This window comes from Mustela nivalis (assembly GCF_964662115.1).
Source record: "Mustela nivalis genome assembly, chromosome: 7".
Taxonomy (NCBI): Eukaryota; Metazoa; Chordata; class Mammalia; order Carnivora; family Mustelidae; genus Mustela; species Mustela nivalis.
Genome location: NC_139026.1, coordinates 9,350,361 through 9,372,087, shown reverse-complemented (window position 1 = coordinate 9,372,087; position 21,727 = coordinate 9,350,361). Strand labels below are relative to the sequence as shown.

Genomic DNA, 21,727 nt, shown 5'->3' with positions numbered 1-21,727 from the left:
CAGCCTCCCTGCAGAGAAGGCACTCAAAGGGCATAGGTGTGACAAGCACCAGGAAACCCGAGGGGCTGCAAGCTTTAACACACAGCACGCCGAGGCGAGCGCTCACACACACAACACACACACACACTCACACACACAGGCTGAGGGAAAAGGCCCTGTCTGTGGCAGCTGCTGGCTTTGAAAGTTGGGGAAGGGTCAAACCGCATGGGTTGGCAGCATCCACTGGCCTTTTTCCCCCTCTCATGTTGAGGCCCACGTCATCCTGATCCCTGATCCGGGGATGCTGAGCTCAGGCCTGCAAAAGGGCAGCCGGAAGCCTTGGGCGGGACAAGTGGAGTTTCAAGGTCAGCTGGGAAGTTCCCCCCACCCACGCCGCATTCCTGAGCACTCCTGTCAGCCCGCCAGCCCCTCCTCCCCGAAAGTGGGTGGCCATGGCCGGGCACCTGGCCGCCTTAACCCTTGGGGCAGGGACACAGGGTCGTACAGTGGAGGGTGGGCTCAGGGAGGCATAAAGATAGGCTGCAAGGAGCAAGAAGGCCTGGAAATCCCTTCAAGCCCATGGGAGACCCCTGTGGGAATGCGGCTGCTGGTGTTCCAGGTGCAGGGGGCCCTCTGGCTGGAGGACAGAAGGGGGAACGGGGCATCCACCCACTGGGGTTGGGAAGGCGGGCCCCTGTGGCCACAGCTGCCCCTGGCTCCCACCAGCTGGAGGAGAGGGAGACGGTTCGTCCAGTGCGAGCCCGGAGCCCAGTGTCAGTCTCTGGCTCCGTGAATTCCCCCACTCCCCTGTCACCTACACATTGTGCCCTGGAAGGAAGCCGGTTTCCTAGGAGACCCCTGCCCACAATCACCAAACCCACCCCCAAACACATACACGGGAGACGGGGAAGAGGAAGGGCAAAAAAACCTCACCCACAGGCAGCAGATTTCAATACAATCTATATTATCTCATATATATATTTCTTACTTTATTTGCTCACTTCTGTCACGCATTTAAAATGTCACAGAGACCAAAATAGAGCGGCTTTCTGGTGGAACTCATGGCAGTCATACACGAGATACAAAACTAGGGGACTCTGTCCTCTCATACATCATACAGTTCAGTTTTCAAGTATTTTTTATGTACAAAGAGCTACTCTATCGGGGGAAGGGATTAAAAAAAAAAAAAGGTTATGCATCCTAGGAAGGAAGGGTGGAGTGGGCGGGCACCCATTCCCGGCCCCTCAACTCCCCGGGGGCCACTAGCTCCCTGCCCCAGAGCCCCTCCTCTGTGTCCCCCCACGAACCATGCTAGCCAGCAAGTGCCAGGGCAGCCAAGACAAGGGGGCAGGGAACCGGCAGCACACTTTGGCCTGGAAGGAGAATCACACCGATCTATGAAAGCGAAGTGGGGAGTGGGGACGGAGGAGCTCCCCAGACTGCCCCTGCTCCCACCTGCCACCTTCCTGGGCAGCTTGGTACCAGCTGGCCAGGCCCACCAGATCGGCCCCAAGAGCCAAAGGCAGCCTGGGAAGACGACAGGGGTGTAATTCCCCTGGACCCTTGGCACACTTCATTCCACGAATGAACGGAAAGGAAGAGAAGTTCTGGTGCCACAGGGTGGGGCCCTCCTTACCCTACGACCTTCCCCAGGCTGTCCCGGCCCCAACCCAAGTGCCCTCTGGTTTCCGAAAGACAGAACACACACTGTGACTGTCAGGAGGCTCCTCCTAAGACAGTGGCCAGTCTAAGCCCAGCCTGACTGGGGGCTCTGGCCACAGGGGCTCCGGGAGTTTAGGTGTGGAGGTGAGCGAGGGGAGGGGACTCGCCATCCTGGCCATCCCCTAAGGCCTGTCCAGGGTGCTTGGCCCAGTGCAGCAGGGTCCCCTGAGTGCCAGCAGCTTGAGAGGGAGCCCCCAGGGAGTGTCTGCGGCCAGACAGACCGAGGGCCTGGGACGGGGGAGCTTTCGTATGTGACTAAGGCACAGAAGAGATGGGCCAAAGGGCCAGCCGAGGCAGGACTCCAGGCCGTGTGTGGATACGGCGCCAGGGAAGAGGAGTTTGGGGTCACTCCACCTACTTCTCAGCTCCCGGCTGTACGCCCCCTCCTTTCGCCTCCTTCCCGTAGGGCTGCTCCTCCAAAAGCTGGTCTGAAAAGTGGAGACTCAGACCCTTCCCCTGAAACGGGAAGCAGCAGCCCTAGGGCAAGACCAGGACCCTGCGGAGGTTCTCACTGCTTAGCCTGGGAAAGGGGCTGGGAGCCTCCAACCCCTTCAGCAGCCAGGAAGCAACAAGGGCTCTGCCCAAAGTGCTCTCAAGAAGAAAGACCCCGAGGGACAGGGCAGTGCGGGCCGCTGGCTGCCCTCAGCAGGTCAGGAGGAGGGGGCATGAGGCAGGCAGGGAGGGCAGCCACGGAGAAGACAACCAGGGGCCCAGATGCACCCGAGCTCCCTTCCAACATGGGACACATGGCTCTTGGTGTCCCTCTGGTCCTTGCAGCATGCCAGGCAAGCCTGGGTCAGGAGGGGGCGCGGGGAGCGTCTGGGTTCCCTCCCGCCCCTCTGGCCAAGGCTGAGGCTAATCTAGCGCAGACAGGGGACACAAGGGAGGGAGCAGGCAGGAAAGAGCCCAGGTCAGAGTATTGCACGGTGCTGGGGGCGGGGCTGTCAGTCTCAGGGGGAAAAGAGGGACCCACGTGGGGGCTGAGAGGGCCATGGCCGCAGGTCCACCACGGCCACAGCTGGTCCCACCAGGCCGCAGCCACAGGACAAGCCATAGGGGCACAGGAGTCGCCCCCAGCATCCTTCGTCCCTCGCCCGGCAGCAGGGCTGGCCACGCGTGAACAGTCTGGAAGGCCCCCGTGGTGAGCCCGGGCTGTTCCCTGGGCCGACAGCTTCCGGCTATTCCTCTGGGAGCGACAGGTGAGTGTTTCTGGTCCAATAAATTAACGGGTAATGCCAAAGCTGTGCCAGCCTGCCTCCTCGCCCGCGCGTGGCACTGGAGGGGGGCACACCCTGCCCTGGGCCCCGGGGCCAGTCCTCCCCACCAGCAGCCGCACCTAGAACTCGTCATCGGAGCTAAGCAGCAGAGTCTTCTCGTTGTCGCGGGCGCCGCTGAGGCTGTGGGAGCGCGAGAGGCTGTGGGCGCTACCGCGCCATGCGGGCCCAGGCTCCAGGGTGGACTGCTGTGTGTACTGCTGGTAGGCGGGCGAGAAGTTGTGGATGGCGTCCTGCACAATGTCGTGTGGGTTCATGGTCTCCTTGAGGCTGCTGGAGATGCTCTTCATGGGGGCACAACGGCCTGCAGGGTAGGAGCCCAGAAGAGGGGGTGAGGGGCAGGGACGCCCCAGTCCTGGGACCAAGCGCCACCCCAAGGCCGTGTCACCCGACAGAGAACAGGGTCCCGGGCATCAGGAGGCACAGGCAAAGAAATGGCTCTCTGGCTGGGGCGCAGAGGACAGGAGAGCAGCCGTGGGGGGCTGGTAAGTGTGGCTGGTGGGAAGGGACCCGGGTGGAGAATGGCATGCCTCAGGGAGGCTGGTGTCGGGGCGGGGTCCACCTACAGAGCTAGCCCTGCCCCCTACCCCGGGGGACCCCCCTTTGCTCTGGCAGTACAGGTAGCCACCCCCCCCCACCGCCTCCAGCACCCACAGTGGGACGCCCTGCAAATCCTCACTGGCTCCCCTCTGAGCGGGCAGAAGCCCTCATGTGCTTCTTGCTAACTCCTCCTCTAAGGATCTCTCCCTCCACGGGTTCAGTAGGGAGAAGTGACCCAGACCCAAAGCCGAGGTGGGGACAAGCCCAGGTCTTCCAATTCCAATCTGGCGGGCCTTTTCCACTTTTGTGTTCTCCGCCATGGATTTACCATTAACACGCACTGTGCCCCTGGAACCCAGCTGGCGTATTCCAGAACACTGAGAGACCAGGACGGAAGCAGGCAAACTCTACGGGGTTGGGGGCAGCCCTTGGCAGGCAGGGCCTCTGAGCTCTGCTGCCTGGGGGTGCCTTGCGGGGGAGAGACAAGAACACGGAGAAGGGACTAGGGAGAGAGACATGCCGGTGATGGTGACCACGACTGACGTGCAGGACAGACGTGTAGACCAGGAGCAGAACCTACCGTAAGGGCCGTATGTTGGCACTGCCCGCGGCCAAACCCGGGGCAAAAGCAGGGCGGAGGGGGGAAGGGGAGGGAGAGAGAAGCCAGAGAAATAGAGAAGACAAGAGACAGCTGAGTGACACCATCTGCCCACCACCAAGGCCTGCACACCGCACCAGACACGCTTCCCACCCAACCCAGCACCCAGCAGCCCCAGAGGCCCCCTCAGAGCCCGGCACCCAGTGGGCGATGGGGGTGGGGGACGGCACGTCCACTCAGGGATGACCCCTCCCACAGGGCTCACGCTCTCACCCAGGGGGACGGGAGAGCCACCAGCAGACACACAGGACACTGATCGCGGTCCCATTTCTACACCCAAGTCGTGACCCAGCACCCCCACTTCTCTTCAGGCTTGGCTGGAATGGCTAAGCCAGTGCCCTGCGCTTTACAAACCTCGTGACACTTCACAGGAAATCAAGGCTGGGGAGTGAGAGGGCGTGGCGCCCTGTATAGATTCCCCCAAGCTTTTCCCCAGGAGGGCTGGGCTGGGGTCTCCACCAGAGGTGGGTTTCTGGCCACGCTGTTCTTTTCTGGGCTGGTGGTCCGGGAGCAGCGGGTGGGAAGATACAGCCTAGGTGTCCGCTGGGCCTCTGCAGAGCCCCCACACGCGACATTTTAAACCCCGAGGGCCCAGAAAGGGTTCTCTGCTATGGCCCCAGGCTCCAGGCACAAGGGTGACTTTCCTAAGGATGCAGACTCTGTTGGGACCAGGTTCACGGGACATCGTGCTCAGCACTGGGTGGGTGTTTGCAGATCTGAGGACCTAGTGGGAAACGCAGGGGACAGCAGCTGGCAGCAGCAAGGCGGCTGGAACCGGGTAGGTGTGCGATCACAGACAGAAGAAGGGGTACCGCCAGCCCTCCGCCAAGTGTGTCGGGAGAACACAGCTGGGCGCCCAAGAACTGAGCGGCCCGCAGTGCCGGCCCATCCACTAGTGGCCATCATGTCTCTTTCCAGCCACGGAGAGGGCCGAGGGGTCCCCCTGCAGCACCCCATCCCCCTGGGGCCTGTGGCGGGCTTCAGCGCAAGGCCTGGGAAGAGGGGTTCTTGTCTCTGGCCACAAGGCAGGCAGCCAGCAGCAGCCCAGCTCCTGGGTGGGTGTGTCAGAGCAGGACCCTCCAAGGCCCACCCACCTCCCCACCGGAGAAGTCAGTGCAGGCATTGCTGGCCTCCTCTTCCGCCTGCCGTGACCATCCGCTCTCTGCCCAGGAGCAACCCAGAGGCCGTTCCCTCCACTGGGGGGAGCTGGGAAGGTCCCTGCCGCTGTTCCAGCCCAGACCACTTAATGCCGAATCTTGGAGATGGGGGGGTGCACAGGAGGGACAGGCAAGGTCTCTCCGGGCATCCTAACGTACAACCGGGGTCGCCAATGTCTTCGAACAAGGAGGCAAAGGAGCAGGTGTAAAAAGCAAGCTGTTAAAAACGGCCTGTCGGACACTGTGGCAGGAGGGCCCTAGGGCGGGGCCTGGGAGGGCTTCTCCCGCTGTGTGGGGGGCGGTCACCTCCACGCAGGCTCATACCTTGCGCATCCAGCCTCTTGTCAGCGTAGACCTTGTAGGTGAAGGCGTGCCGCAGGGCCAGGGCTGCGAAGAACATCTCCACACAGATGATGAAGTCCTGGTAGCCGGCGGCCACAGTGCCCTCGCCCACGGACACGCGGGCTGAGTGGATCTTGGGAATGGCCCCACACTTCTCCAGGATGGCCAGGAGCATGCCTGGAAGAGGAGGCACGGGCATGTGGCCCTGGAGCCGACCCCTGGCCTGTTGCCCCTTCTACATGCAACCCCCACCCCGCCAATGCCACACCCACCAACAAGGACGGCAGCGGGGCCGTCTCGCTCCGGGGGCTGAGATGCTGGCACCAAGCTGAGGCGTCTGGGAAACCCCACCCCGCCAGCTCCTTGCTGGCCACCAACACCGGGGGTCCCTTGGATCCCCATCCATGAGGCAGCCCCACGGAAGGTTCCCCATGGCTCCTGTGAAAGGCTCCTGAGGGCCTAGACGTTCCCCTCAGGAGGCCCCAGTGGACAGAAGTCTGGGCTCTAGGCTGGGATGGCCCATGGACAACACAGGCCTTACAGAGGCTGGGAAGAGGCTCACCTTGCCAGAAGGAGAGAAAAATGACGGACTTGACCATGAAGAACTTGAGGACGGGGCTGTAGGGACTAAGCAGGTCCCGGGTGGCAAAGTAGAAGAGGAAGAGGGCGTAGAGGGCCAGGCTGACAGAGATGTTGTAGATGATGGTCACGTAGAGGTAGCCGCTGGTGACACTGGGGGAACGGGGAGTGTTCTCTGGCTTGGACAGAGCCTTTGGAGGGACAAAAGGCCTCCCTCCCGCCTCTGCCCAGCCAGTATGCCAACCCCCATGGTTCTCAGCAAGGCTCCCCAATCGGTGCTCCATGAGCCACTGAAGAAGGGACCTAAGTGGCCAAGAAGCAGGGGGCGGAGGGAAGGTGTGCAAGCGTGTGCCCACGGTGAAGGCCAGCCCTGTGCCTCTGCTCCGGTGCCCGGGCTCCTGATAGGAACCGAGACATGGAAGCCACCAGCACCAGGGGGCTCAGCCCAATGGTCCAGCAACAGGGATGAGAATGATGTAGAGCCTGGCTCTGCTTTTCTCTTGAACCAAGTTCTGTCGCCCTCCAGGCTTCAGATGCTCACCTGCCCTGGTGGGGCTGTCCCGTGGGGTACAGGTTGCACCAGGCTGGGGTGCATGGTCCTGTTCACTAGCCCCCCGAAACGAAAGAAGTCCACATAGGAGAAGCCTTCTCCCGGGGACTCAAGCCAGGCCTCTCAGGGCTCTGACCTTCTAGCTCCCTGTCTTGGGAGTGGTCACTACCCTCAGGCACCAGCCTGTGGGCTGTCCGTGAGGGTGATGAGGGCTGAGGGCTGGCTCCTGTGCCAGAGGTGGGGCCAAGCAGGACGATAATCACCTCCAGGCTTGGGCCTTGCAGCTTAGGGATGCGCGGGGACATGAGGAGCCACGGGCCACCCTCGGCCTCCCCTCAGAGGAAGGTCAGGGGCCTGGGGCCAGTCTGCAGGCACCTCCTTCCCTAAAGCAGGGCGTCAGAGCCTCGGGGCAGGACCACCCACCCCCACCTCTCAGGGGGCCCCCCGCTGCTTACTCAAAGTCGCCGTCCCGGTACTTGCCGAAGGCCTGGAGGACCACGGTGCTGACAGCCATGAGTGGCTTCACCACGCAGAACTGCAGGGTGGCCTGTCGGGGGAGAAGGTCAAGAGTCGGGGACGAACAAAGAAACTGTGTGGCGAGCCCCTCCTCTGGCCAGGAGAGCCTATGCTGGATGCTGGGGTGGGGGGTGTTCTGATGTCCTGTCCCGAGGGGACTGCGTGTGGAGGGGAGGCAGAAGCTGTGCAGGGACAGCTGTACAGAGCGGCCGTGCGAGCAGACGGGAGGAGGAAGGCGAAGGATGGCCGCTGCGGGGACGGCCGAGCGCAGGGCGGGGGAGCCCGCTGGGGAGCTTCTCACAGAAGGGGTCAGGAGGAACGTGCCAGAGACACGCCAGGGACAAGCAGAGGGAGGCGCTCCTACCGAGACCGAGAGGCCGAGGGCAGACACGGGCGAGGGGGTAGATGCTGGTGATGGAGGGCAGCAGGAAGGGGCCAGGGCCCTACTCAAAGCCGCCTCCTGTCCTCCTGTGTCCACCCGTGGGGTCCCACTGGGGCTGGAAGGGACCTCCAGGAGCACAGGAAAGGAGGCAGCTCAAAGCACAAGGTCTGGGATCCTGAATCTGAATTTGAATCCTGGCCTCACCGGCTACCATCTGGAGAAGGTCAAGTGAGCGGTCACGTAGCCTCTGAGCGGTCACCTCACTAACAAATAGACGTAACCAGCCCCACATCGCAGGGCTGAAGACCACAGCAGTGTCTGTTGTTCAATGAAGGCCTCCACTGGCCAGCTCAGCTCAGCCACTGGAAGAATTCCTAAACCAGGTTCTTACAGCGCCCTCCAGAGGCTCCAGTAAAGTCAAGGACAACCCACAGTGCCCAGAGAGCCAGCAAAAACACCACGTTCTTGAAAATCATGTCTAAGCCATAACGCCCCTTCTGTGGTTGGGGAGCAGCTTGAAAAGGCTGAGCCACTGTGGCTCCAAGTCAGGCAAGGACCCTGGGGCAGAGGAAGTAAGCCGTTGACCCCAACGTTTCTGCCCCAATGGGGACCCGAGTGCAGTCTGTGGGGTGTCCCCACGGGCCCTGGGATGTGCATGGAAGCACGTGTGATGGAGCACAGAGGTGCAATGCTGCCACCAAGAAAGCCCCCCAAATTCCCCGGCCCCACCACCCACCTTGAGGGAGCGGGACCAGTGTCTGGGGCAAAGGGAGGAGGCGCGGGCATTAAAAGCCTGCCCACAGGCCGCCGCCGTCCTGGTCAGCTGGGCGCACAAGGGCCCCCCAACAAAGCACTGTTACAGCTGAGGAAACCGAGGCACGGAGGGACAGAAGAGGTGGCGTCAGCAAGGCCCCACAGCCCGCACCCAACCACAGCCCTGCAGTGGGCGGGGAACCAGGCAGCGGTTCCCCAGCCAGGAGGGGGTTCAGAACCACCTGCGGAGCTATAAACCCAGCGCCGGGGCCCAGAGCTCCAGGCCAGACCTTCTTCATCAGCCTGGGGGCTGCGGAGAGGGGGCTGGCTGACCAGAGGATGGCTGTGCACCAGCTCTCCGGGGGAGTGGCATCCTGGGGGCCCCTGGCCTAGGCTTTCTTAGGAGAAACAGCAGAGAGGAAGCAGTGCTCTCCCAAGGGAAAGGGATGCAGAGGCTGCTTTAATCCTGTCCTCTTACTACCTCCCCCTGCCGCTTCCAGAACAGCAGCAGGACATCCGAACCCATAGGGCCTGGGGAATCATTTATAACCAGACTAGCAAGCTAGTGATCATGGGATCAAAACTCTGTACACAACATACCCATCAAAGAAGGCGGTGGTGAGTCACAGCTGGGCCCAGGGCGCAGAAAGGCTGGTAAACAAAGGCTCTGGAAGGCCCCACCCACCCTGACCCGGGGACACTTTTAACTCTTTGCCTCCAGGCCCAGTAGGGAGACTGTGAATGCAGGAACGCCCAAGGGAAGGCAGAGCTGGAAGCTGGCCTGTGGCGTAGACCCGGGTCCCCATCCATCCAGGTAGGTGCTACGTGGGTGTGCCCGCACTGCGGGCAGTGTCCCTGCACAGAAGGGAGTGGAAAGGCCAGCCCTCTGGTGGCCAGGGTCATCAGCTGCAGTGACTACTCTTGGTGACCCAGAGGTCCCAGCAGGGGCAGGCTCTCCCTCCCCCGACCAGAGTGGGCTCGGTGCCGACTGCTTCCCATCCATCCCCCACCTGGGCCTCGTGCCATCCCCCCAGGTAAGTATCGTTCTGCCTGCTTTACAGAAGAAGGAAACCAAGTCACGCTCGGGGAAGTTATTACATAACCTCGCCAGGGTCACTCAGTCAAGAGGAAAAGCTGAAAATCAAACTCAGATGGTCGGACACCCGGGCCCATGTGCTTCACCACAACCCCGTGCGGCCTCCGCCCAGCTCCCGGAGACCACAGGGGAGGCAGCAGAGGAACCCGGAAGCTGGTGGAAATGGGGAACAGACCGGAGACTCGGCAGGCCCGTGGAGCTTTCACGCAGAAGAACTCCTGACCTCTAGCTGCAGCCGAGGAGGGGTTTCAAGCTGAGACTCTAGAATCCCTGCGCTTCCTCATTCTCACAAACACACACCAAGACCCGCTTGGTGGAAGTGAGCAGGAATGGGACCACCTCCCGCCCTGGGCCGCCACAGACCCCCTCAGGACCCTGTTGCTGCCCCTCGGAGCATGCCTGGCTCATGCACACATGGGGCGTGGGTGCCGGGCCTTCGTGTACTTCACGAGGTATGGGAACTCCACAGGTGGGCTCCTCGGGCCCTACGTCCGCCTCTGCCGCCGGATGAGCAGGGGCGGCCCCCAGGCTCTGGGACCCTGGCCTGGGCCCCTCAACCGGGGCTGGTGCAAGGGACACGCACCTGCTTGCAGAAACGCAGGAATCCAATGGAGTAAGTCTTTCCCCAGAGGCAGCACGTGCCATACATACAGCTGGACCTGGAAGAGGCAAGCGGAGGAGAGGCTAGAAGGCAGCCAGCCAGGATTCGGGGAAGGTGGGGCTGGGGGAGGCCGCCTTCCTGCACATCCACACGAGCCCAGGGAGAGCAGACCGGGCCTGGGAACGAGGCACAGAGTTCAGGCAGCCTTTGCCCGGAGGCCAAGCACTCGGGGAGAGTCTGCACTGGCGGTGGTGGGAGGTCCAGGGTGGGGGGCATCAGGGAGCAGGGCTGCACCAGCCTGGACACAACCAACCAACCTGCCAAGTGCTGAATGGAAAGACTACAAGAGGGAAAAATAGGCAGACAGGAGGGGACAGGAGGAGAAAAAAGGAGTAAGAGCCGGTGAGGCCATCCCCATGGTCGCGGTGTACAGGGTCGCTCAGGAAGGGAGGAGAGGCACGACAGGGCCAGGTCCTGGGCAGGGTCAGTCTGTGTGTCCGGCTGATACCAGGACAGCTCGAAGACCCTCAGGCCCAGGAAACAGGGTGCTGTGGGGGCTCCAGGGAGACCGTCTACTCACTCGATGGGCTTCCCTCTGATCTCCGACATGATGGAACTTTCTCCCCCAAGGTATTCGTAGCACAGGCTCAGGAAATTATAGATGACCAGGGCTGTGAGAGATGTCCAGAGAAAACCACTCAGACCAGCAGGCTGGGCAAACAGATGGTGGGATTCTAAACAGCCACAAGAGTGGAGTCACCACGGTCACAGGGCCGCGGGGACGCAAGGACCCGCACAGAGAATATTCCAATGGTTACCAAACCAGGCAAAGCTGAGTCACACTGTGTGTGGTACGTGCACGTACGCTGCTGGTCACCCCGTAAAGCGACACATGGTGATAAGCACGAAGTTCCAGATTGCAGGGGGAGACGGGGCTGGACTTGCTGGGGGCTGGGAGGCAGATTCTGGGGCTCAAAGCCGGTACCTACTGGCTTTGTTACTGTGTGCGTGTGCATGTGTGTGTACATGTGTGTGTCTTACGGATCAGAGTTTTACAACAAAACAATAAAACATTCTCTGGAGAAAATCTCAGGAGAAATGTTCAGCAGGAACGAGACAGGACAACCACCCAGAGAAGGAGGTTAGTGCGCACGCCAGTAGAGGCTCTCGGGTGGCGACGAAGGTCAAAAAATCAAGCACAAATGTGTGGGGCAGCTGGGCCAGCTCTGTCCGGATGTGGCTCGAGGGCACCACAGAGACGCAGCTCTGCAGCAGCGACAGGCAGCACTGAGGTACGTTGTGAATGCTAGAACCACAGCATGCTGAGAGGACTTCTGTGGGGTCAGCAAGATAAAGGCTGAGGCCTGCAGGGTGCCAAGAACACGGGGACATGCCAGGAGCAAGGACGGGGAGACTGGAGAGCAGGAGGAGTACCGCAGAGACCACCAGGAGGCAAGGGCACCGGAGGATGGTCAGGCCGAGAGCGTGGGAACTCGAGTGTGCAGCAAAGGCATGAGGGTCCAAGTGGGGTCAGAGGACAGGAAGGGCAAGGGGAGTACCTGCGACCCTGCAGACAGAGGACTCCTCATCTGTCCCTGCTGTCCCCCCTGTCGCACAGAGGCCCTTACTGCTCCAGGTACAGCCCTGACCTTGGCTCTCAAGACTTTTCCACAGTGACTTGGCCCCGGCCCACTCCCCACATGGCCTTCCCGGGGAACTAGATGCCCCTCTTTCCCCGTAGGTCATGACATCCTCCATGTGCTTCCCTTCGCTGAGTCCCACGGCCTGGGGAGCCCCTCCCTCTGAGTTGCTGGCGTCCTTGAAACCCATGAGACCTCGTGAGAGTCTCTGGCCCCTTTCATGGAGGCTGGCATGTTCTCACCCAGGGAACGGCTGACCTACAGATGCTGGGCCGTGTTTCCTGCCCCGGGGCCTGGCTAGCATGATCCCTGACCGCTCCCACAGGACTGAAGCCCCTAGAAGGGGGCCCACCTCCTCCCCAGAGCATGGCCACAGCACTCGGCACACACCTGGCACACCACGACCACGGGGCTACCTTGAGCTGGAGAGCACGCGATCCCGGCGACAGATCTATGGGTGAAAGCGGGCCTTCAGCGGTTTGGGAAGGAGTATGTATGTATGCAATGTGGTATACCTAACCTATCAGGGGCTCACCTGCCAGCTAAGGTCGGGGGTTCCAGGTAGCACTCCATCTCAGCATGACCCACGGCACCTACCACACGGTGCTGTGACTGACTGTCTACGGATGTAGTAGAGGGTTTGCCCCCCATTAGCTGGGAGCCTTTCTGTGCCTCAGTCTCCTCGTCTGTTAGATGGAGACAACAGAGGCATCTACCCTGTCAGGGGGTATGAGGTTTGAGTACCCAAAGTACTCAGAAGAGCGGCTGGCCTTAGTCGTGCCCACTAGGGGGCTACTACTGTTTATCTGCTGGTCTTCCTCAGGGGCCAGGGTCCCCCATTGGGGCCTGTGGACGCTGCCTGCCTGGCCCGGAAGCAGCTCGGGAAACGTGGGGACTGCAGCAGTCTCCACTGAGCTCCAAAGCACTCTTCAGTGCCCAGAACTATGGGGCATTGGGGCCGGGGAGGAGGCATCAAACCAAATCTGATGTCAGCCTGCTGACCACCTTTGTTGGAAACCACACGAGGCCAAGTAGGATGGACATGCCTGTCCCAAGCTGGCTCCAGCTACAGGGTGGCCAGCGGTACCTTCCAAAGACGGCCACACCCTGGGATGCTGGCTCCCCTTTGCGGGGGACATAGGGTCTTCCTCCCTCCCTCCCACCCCGGGGAGCCCGGGGTGACTACAGCACAGGTGCTGCTCCAAGACCTCTGACACTGGGCTTCGAGAAGGCCTCTTTCCTCTGCTGCTTTCTCTTGAGACGCCTGCCCTCGGCTGTAGCCCCCCTGCTCCGAGGGAGCCCAAGCCAGTCCACGTGGAGACACTACCCAGAGCGGCTCGGGTGGGAGGACCGGAGGCCCCAGCTGGTGCCAGCGACAAGTGCCAGACCCACAAGCGCACCAGACTGCAGACGCCACGCCCCCAGTTGGGGGTCCCCCAGCTGAGGGTCCCCCTGTGGAGGCCCAGACAGCAGGGCACAGGGACAGACTACCCACACGGTGCCCCATCCACGTTCCTGGACTACACTGTCCGTGAACAAAAGGAATGGCCGTTTTACACTAGTCTGGGTGATTACACAGCCAGAATAAATGCATACGTACACATCTCTATGTATATGCACATACATCCGCATGATATAACACCACTCTGGAAGTTCCCAGGATGCGCCGGGAGCTCTCACACTTCCCATGCTAGCATGTTCTGGGGCCTCTGCTGAGGCTCAGGGGCAGGCCCTGCTGAGACACCCCCTCTCCCCTGTCCAGAGCCAGGCTTGCTCCACACTCCACACTCCACGACGCCACCGTTGATCTGGCCGAGCCTTCCCGTATGAAGGGGGCAGCGTCACCAAGCACGGAAGCCCCGGACCCTGGAGCCAGACTGCCAGCGGGTGTGGATGGTGGCTCCGTTGCTTCCTAAGTGTGCTGTGCCACGGTTTCCTACCTGCAGGCCGGGGTAACAGCAGCTCCTTCCTTGAGGACAAGGGCGAAGTGCGACTCCTTCGCTAAGGCTGAGCTCACACGGAGTACCCACGCCGCAGTACCCAGTGTTCTTTCCAGATTGCCAACTCTTTGCCAGCCTGCCTCGGACTCCTGGAGGGCCTTAACTCGGGGTGTGGCTCGGAGAGGCCCGCACTCCTTTCTCGCCCGCAGAGCCCATCCTTCCGCAGGCTGCGCGGACCAGATACAAGTCCCGAAATACGGACCTCTCAAGAGAAGCCCCAGGGGCCAAGGTTCATCATTCCCCTTGTCCAGAGCCATTCTCCCAAGCCAGGCCGTCTTGCAAGCCACTGCCGTGAGCAGCTTGACTCCTGAGCTCACATCCTCTCCTGCGTCACAACACACGTCAGCACCCTCCTGAGTTACAGGGCTGAGCAGTCTGTCCCTGTCGCGCTCTGCACTCAACTGGCCAGAATCATCCCATGGCATCCACATCTCTCAGCTCAAGGTTCTGGACTTTTCCCAGCTCTCCCGGCCCAGCCCGTCGATAAGATATCGATTGGCTGACGGCTTCCTTTAAAGAATCATCGGTGAGTCAGTAACATGTTCTCAGAGAAGGGAGACAAAGTACGAGTCTCCTGGAGATGACTCCAACAGCCCACGCCAGCACCCACTGACCATCTGGACAAATCGATTCCCTCGCAGGAAATTACTGAGCCAAGCAAAACACGACCCCCGCCCCAACAAGGCTGTTTACAACAGACAACTCAACGCACACCCTCGGAAGAAACACGAAGACATGCGGCCTGGGCATGAGAAGACGGCACCCGCTGGGTTGGAGGCCAGCGGTGGAGTGTGGTTCTTGGTTAGCAGCTTGGTGCCTGACTGCCCCTCGGACCACAGCTCTGGGCTGCTCCCCCAAGAGGCCCCAGAGACATGGAATGACTCTTTGCCTCCCTAAGTACTAACCACAGCCTGTGTGCCAGGTTCTGTGCTAGGCCCCAGGGATATATGAGTGTCCAAGGGACCCACCGACCAGGCCCTCCTGTTTAGAGGAGAGCATCCAGAAGGGAAGGGATGATCCTTCTGTCTCTCTCTCCTGCTCTGGACAATGGAATTTTCTGTTCCATTCTAGATACTAAACCTTAAATTGTTTATTTTAGAGGGGAGAGGAGGAGGGACAAAGGGAGAGAGAGAATCTCAAGCAGACTCCCCACTGAGCACCAAGCCCAACTCGGGCTCAATCCCATGACCCTGAGATCATGATCTGAGCCAAAGCCAAGAGCCAGACGCTTAGCCAACGGAGCCACCCCCAGGCACCCCCTAGATACCAAATCTTAAATGGACTAGAAACAAATGCACAAAATCAGGAGCAACTGACCAAAATGGGAGATGAAATGAGCATCGAACTAGAGCCTTGAGGCCTGGAGAAAAGACATCAGGGTTACTGTCTTCACAGAAGGGGCACGACCTTGTCCAGAGCATCAGACAGGACCCATCTGGTCCTGGAGGTAGATCCTAGGCCTTCAGCCTAATATAAGAAACAACTGCCAACAGGCCGTCTTCAGAGATGAAAGCTAGTGAGCTCTGTGCCAGGGGGAGCATGCCATCAGAGGCCAGGGGGACCTCTTAGCAGAGAGGCTGAGTCTTTACAGGTCCCTTCTGACCCTGACACTTGAGGACTTCTTTCCTCACTGGCAACATCTCTAACCCACAGCTGCCCGGACTTCCCGGACAGTCCAAAGGGCCGCCCTCCACCCAGCCTCCCCCACAACAGGCACCCGCAATAGCACAGCCCCGGGGAGCCCCCAGGGCTTCAGAGAGGATCCACCAAGAAGTGCACTCCGGCTGTCCCTGCCCGCAGCTCCCGGAGTCAGAAGTCCTCACAAGCAGGTCAGACAAGGACACCTGTTTGTTCATTCAATAACCCCTCCCTGGACCCTGGCCAAGTGTCACACTCTGGGTGTAGAACCTCAGTGGCCTGGCCCCTGGGGGCCACTAGCCATTCCAAGCTCACTCCCCCCACACGCCTTCTGCACCTACAGCTGGCCCCTAGCCCTGGCCTTCTCGGCTGCCCACAAATACTTCGGTTATCTCAGAAGACGTGGGGGCATTCCACGTGGCAGGTAACTCGAGGATGAGCTCAGAAAACTTAATTTTGACTACTTTGGACAGAGATCTTCTGTGCTCAGTGAATAGGAGCCTCAGAACAAGCTTCCTTCTCTTTTTCTGGGATCACCAGGGACAGCAATGGACACAGTGGGCCACAGCCCTAGTGGGCCAGGCTCTGCCCCAAACTGCTTCAATCCCTCCTCCCTCGTGGCCTGTCTGCCCTCACTGATCCTACCTATTGCTGTTCCCTGTCACCCAGATCACTGTTCTGATGCCTTTTCTGATTGGTGTCCTTTCAATACCTTCCTTCTTTCCGACCAACTGCGTGGTCAGTGCCGGGGCCCACGGCAGCACCCGGGCCTTCAGGGCCCATGCGGCCCTGCGTCTGCGGCACTCGGCTGGGTTCCGTTTACCCCCGCTGACCTGTCTCTCTGCCTCAGACGGTGCTTCACGTTGGGCCAGATTCCAGGCAGTGAGGTTTGTCCAAAATCTGAAGCAAGGTGAAGGCAGCCCCCTTCTTTTACCTGTTTCATGGAAACTCCCCCTCCTAACAGAGCCCGTGCTCCTCCACGGGACGACGCAGGCCTGCCCTCTTCCACCCGGCCTGACGCGAGCCATTCTGGGGACCCAGAGACCCAGGGCTGCGTCTGGCCTCTGGCAGCGACTCTCTAGGTAATCCTGTTTCTTAGCCAACTCGGTCTTTTCTTCACGAGTACAAGTGAGGATGGTAATACATCCACCAGTAACTGGGAGGCGAGAATGAGCTAAGAGTAAGGAAAAACATGCGGGAAAACGAACACCACAAAAAAAGCATTCACAACACAGTTCCTGCGTGAGGCGACAGTGCAGTCAGTCTCCCTCCTCCGAACTCCAGCCCTATGCACCCCTCTGATCACAGAGCTCCCTGGGGCTGTCCCAGAGACAGCTCTAGGGGCTAACCCTCGCCCTGAGCATGATCATACACGACACCTGCATGCAGGGGCTCGGTCCGCCCTCCTGTTGACCTGCCCCGATGGCCCGTCCTCGCACCACACGGATTACAGACCTTGCCAGATGGTAGAAACTTCTCTGAGACTCAGCCCCTCCTTAGAAGACAGCAATCCTGCCACCAAATTGCAGGGTTTAGTGTTACTTGCTCCCCCACTGCCCTGCTGGAAGGCAAACAAATGGGGGAGGTACAAACCTTCGCGCACAAGGGGCCAGCACCAGGGGCAGCAGACCAGAGATGCTGACCACACTCCAATTAGCAATAATCGCGCCTCGGATAAACCTCATTGGCTACGATACTGCCACTGCGCAAAGCTGCTGCTGACCACACTCCAGAAGATGCAACGTGGTCACGGACTCAGGAAGGGAGGGAGCCAATGAGATCCCCAGGAAAGCCCCAAACCGGACACACCGGACATCCAGAAGGCTAAGGGTGCAAATGGGAACCTTAGCTCCAAGTCTCCATGTGGAGCTACCGGGTTTCCACTCCTAAAACAGGTGTAGACGGTTCTGTCCTGGGAGAACATGGCTCAGGGGAGTGCATGAGGCCCAGATGCGAAAGGGGAGATGCTGGGTCCCATGGCCGAACCACTCCCTCCACTCAGCCTGCAGATGAGAACACGGCTCTCCGGGGAAACAGACCCAGAATCAAAACATCCTCGCTGGGTACCTACCCTTACCGCTGCACGAAACTGGCGGGGTCATATCACGTGCCCCATCACCCGAATGGGAGGCTCAGCCATTTTGAGCCCCATTCTTAAACACAAAAATAGCCAAGGACACTAGACATTTGAGGAGAATTTCTGACACAAAGGTCAAAGACCAAAGCCAGCAGACCAAAGGAACTCAGGAGGCTGAGATAAAGTAGGGAGCAGAAGAAAACTGTACTCAGCATCCCCAGAGAGAGGAGATACTCCACCCAGTACCAACAACTGGGGCTCAAAACAGACAAACAAACAAACAAACAAAAAACCCTCCTGAGAAGCAGAACAAAAAAGGAGGTGGAAAATTCAGCTCCATTCAGAAGTGCAACGACCTACAACAGGAATTCCCGAATGGCAGGATGAAGTGGAGGGGAAGAGATTATGAAAGAAACACACAAGAAAACTTCCCAGAACCTCAGGGCGGGAGCTTCCACATGGAGAGGGCCCACGGGCTGCTCCACATGAGGAATAAAGAACCCACCACTTGGGGGATTCTACAACACTAGGGGTAAAGGCAAGATCCTCAAAGAGCAGGTCACATACCAGCATTAAGGATCAGAATCCAGCTGACTTTCCCAAAATGACACTGGAAGCTAAAAGACGGGGGAAAACTCGCCTTCAAAATTCAGGGGCAGGGGTGATTTCCAACTTGGAAATGGATTCCCATGAAACTCCAAACAGGATAATAGAGTAGAAATATCTGCAGATAATTTTCAGATTGCAAAATGAAAAACCAGAACTCTCACGCACGCTTCTTGCCAGGAAGCTCCTGGAAGATACGACTGACCATAAGAGGGAGAGCAAACCACAGACAAGGAAAAAAAGGCATCCAGGGAACAGGTCATTGAGCACAGGAGAGGCAGGCAGGCATCCCAGAGTGGTGGTGACAAGAGCTGAGCAGTAAAAGAGGCCAGAAAGCAGCCAGTCAAGACCAGAGCGGGAAGAGCAGGGCTTGGGGGAGACCCGGAGCCAGCAGATACGCCCGTGTGTCTGACGGCACGGAGGAAGGTTTCTCTCATGGAGTCAACTGAAGCATTTGGGAAGAAATTAATGATAGATCCACAGAAAGCAGAGCAAACCAAAAAGCAAGGCAAGCAATAGCCAGAGGAAAAGAAAAAGTGATACAGGGGAATGTTAGCCTGGGACACTACAGGGCTCAGCTCTGATCAGTATCTACAGATAGGTGACAGTGTAAACACTGAAGGCAGACTGAGAAAAAACTGTGGTCTAGTCACGATGAAAAGATGAAGAGAATTGTGTGTGTGTGTGTGTGTGAGTGAGAGATTGGGGTAAGATACCCAGTCAAAGCTTTCTACAATCAAAGGTCACTATGGAGCCCTATCTGAAATTGAAAAATTGAGAACCAATAGTATAAGCATATTTTTAGGTTATTCTAAGAATTAAAAAAAAAAAAGTTTAAAGGGTTGAAAATGCAGTGAACTTGGGAGTGAGGAGGAGTCACAGTGATTTTGTGTTTCAACTGCATGCACTAGTGTCTGCATGAGAGTAAAATGTTAGCTATAATTTTGTTAAAAAGAGAAAAACAAATGTTTGCTCAGTGCCCAGTGAAAGCCCGGCTGCCTGGCTCTGAAACTGGGGTCCTCCAGCACAACCTGACCCCTGATCCCCCTTCTGCCCCTTCCTGGGTCTTCAGACACCAAGAAGGGAGGAGGGAGAGGTGAATGAAGGGGGGGGCTCTTCCTGAATTTTAATGGAAGCCCTCCATCCCCTACTCTGCCCTGTACATGGAAGGGCAAGGGGAGGGGGTCCCAAATGCTGAGCGGAGCTGCAGGAAGGGGCAAGGCAAGGGCCAAGCCCACCAACTGGGACACGAAAAGCTGGTGAACTGCGGGGCAGCCTGAACTCCCCTTCCTGCAGCTGCGGTGCTGGTGCTGGTGCCATTTGTGAACTGCCTGGTTGCTGCGGAGAGGCAGGGCGGGGGGGGGGGGGGGGCGTGGATAACAGTGTTGCTAGGACACATGCTTAGCAGGGAGGCAGACTTCTTACCAGGACCTCTAAGTGGACCAAGAGGAAGGTTGGGACAGGCGGAGCCTGAACAAAGAGGCTTCTGGAGCCAGGGTGGGGAGGGGGTACCCAGCCAAATGTCTGCTGCTGCCTCTGGGGCACAGAGTGGGGACGGTACAGACACTCCCCCGGCTGCACCCCACTTCTGGCAGGCACTCCGATGTGTGGGGCCCCGCAGCGAAGGGAGACCACACCTGCCCCTAGACCACACAGGAGAGGATTCCCCCTGGCAGGGAACAGCTCTGCGCTTCTGAGGGAACCAGTGGGCAGAGGCCGCTTCTGGGCCCCCACTTGCAATTGGCACATGATTAGAAAAGGATTCTCAACAGTAGCGTGAGCAGCTCCTCAGGAACCCAGGTTTCTGTGGACTGCTTCCAGGGACATCAGGCATCAGAGCCCTCCCTTATGCCCAGAGCCGGGCCCCATCTGGCCTCAGCATTCTCACCCGGCAGAGCCAAGCTGGGAATTCGAGGCGGCCACCCGCACTCGCAGGGGCGCAGGAGGCGTGTGATCAAGGCCCTTATTCTTTCAGAAATCCTGGACCGAGGGAGCACCTACCCAGTGCCCAGCTCTGCTGATGTGGGCTCCCGGCCTGTTCTGCTCTCACCCCTGCCACTGCCTTGCCCTAGGCCCCCGGATGAGCCTCTGACCCATCTGTACCTGGGGGTCTGTCTACAAACAAAGTCTTTGCTGCTCATCCCCATCAGAAACACCAAACTGAGAAAAGAGGCACAGGGGGAGGCTCCCTGTTTGCCAGCGTCCCTAAAAGTGTCATGGGAGCCCTGGTGGCCAAGTGCTACACATGGGCCGTCCCCTGCATGCGGGGTCCAGACGGGAACCCTGAAGTGGACAGAGAAGCGAGGCACAGCCGGAGCTCCCCAGCACCCCAGCCCAGCCCGCACGCCCTCCTTACCCTCATAGCAGTCCCGCACGGTGCCGAAGTAGACGTAGTACTGGTCGTTGGTGAAGAAGAGAAGGCTGAGCCAGGAGTCGAAGGCGTAGATGGGCACGATGAAGAGGATGCGGACGATGTAGCGCTGCTCGTTGGGGCAGCTGTAGCAGCGCAGGTGCATGTAGATCTGCGGGCAGATAGGGGTGGGCTCAGCCAGGGAGCCCCCCACGGCAGCCCATCTGCCACCCGCCACCCCTGTACTCCACGGCCAAGGGGACAGTCGCACTCTGCTATTCGCCTCTGCTGCTACCTGGTGCCGTGACCAGTCCTCGGCCCTGAGCCCCAACCCCTCCTCGGCGACGGAGCTCCCACCACAAACCCGGGGGTGCATTCAGGGGGCCCAGGCCAGCGTCACAGACATGGGGGCCATGAGACCAGGCCCAGGACTCTTTGGATCCGAGGAAAGCATGGTTGGGAATGCAACAAGCACCCCAGGGCCTGTGCGCCCAGCCAGTTGGGGAACCTGGGGCGAGAGGCACAGAGGAGGCCCTCGATGGAAAGGCAGATCTCCTTGCCACCACCCCGGCCTTCCTGACGCCTCGTCCCTGGAGTTTTAGGGCAGCAGCGTCTACCCCGGGTGAGGGACAGAAGGGACCCTTGCTTCCCCAGAAGGCAGAAGCGCTTCCCCAGTGAGTGGCTACAGTGATGTCACTGTCCCCCGGCGTCTCCCTTTCCCATGTGTCAGACAGAGCTGCACTGCCGGCCCCACGGGGAAGCGGGGAGAATGTGGTGCAGTTTTTAGAAAGCAGGAACTAGCAGCCACACACGAAGGCCAGCAACTGCTCCAGCCACGCTTCTCAGTCCTGGCAGCCAGGGTGCCGGCCCAGCTCTCACAACTGCATACCCGGCCCCACGGTGTCCTGGGCTCGGGTGGCAGGAGCAGGGGTTGGGGGAGAACAAAATCTCCCCCAGCTGCTAGGAGCCAACTGCCTTGGAAGCAATCGGGTTCAAGGAGGGACAGGGACGCTGAGCAGCAGGAGAGGAGCTGACAGGGGACCCAAACGGGCTCAGCCACCCTTCTGCAAACGTTCTTCCTCGGGCAGCCCAGGCAGGCCTCCTCTGGGACCGTGAGTACAGGGGACAGGAGACCTGCCCTCCATCCTGGCTCTGCCAGCAGCCTATGCACCCCACCACCTCTATGTCTCAATCTTTTCCTCTGCAAACGGGTCACTGACATCCGTGTGCCTCTGCAGGGCCCCTGCAGCCGAGGCAGCCCATGTGA

The 21,727-nt window shown here is 59.6% G+C and overlaps 1 protein-coding gene across 2 annotated transcripts in view; it reads right to left on the bottom strand.

Moving 5' to 3' along the window:
• Window positions 1–926: 926 nt before the first annotated feature.
• TMEM184B (transmembrane protein 184B) overlaps window positions 927–21,727 on the bottom strand; it is a 42,401-nt gene continuing 21,600 nt past the window's right edge. Inside the window, exons 3-10 of one of the 2 annotated variants that reach the window (XM_082742742.1) lie at window positions 20,467–20,632; window positions 10,730–10,820; window positions 10,132–10,207; window positions 7,257–7,348; window positions 6,235–6,404; window positions 5,655–5,849; window positions 4,096–4,116; window positions 927–3,279 (exon numbers count right to left, since the gene is read on the bottom strand). In XM_082742742.1, coding sequence (XP_082598868.1) covers window positions 3,038–3,279; window positions 4,096–4,116; window positions 5,655–5,849; window positions 6,235–6,404; window positions 7,257–7,348; window positions 10,132–10,207; window positions 10,730–10,820; window positions 20,467–20,632 — 1,053 coding nt within the window. In that variant the 3' untranslated portion in view covers window positions 927–3,037. The remainder of the gene's footprint in view (window positions 3,280–4,095; window positions 4,117–5,654; window positions 5,850–6,234; window positions 6,405–7,256; window positions 7,349–10,131; window positions 10,208–10,729; window positions 10,821–20,466; window positions 20,633–21,727) is intronic. The other variant, XM_082742743.1, reaches the window with a different exon arrangement.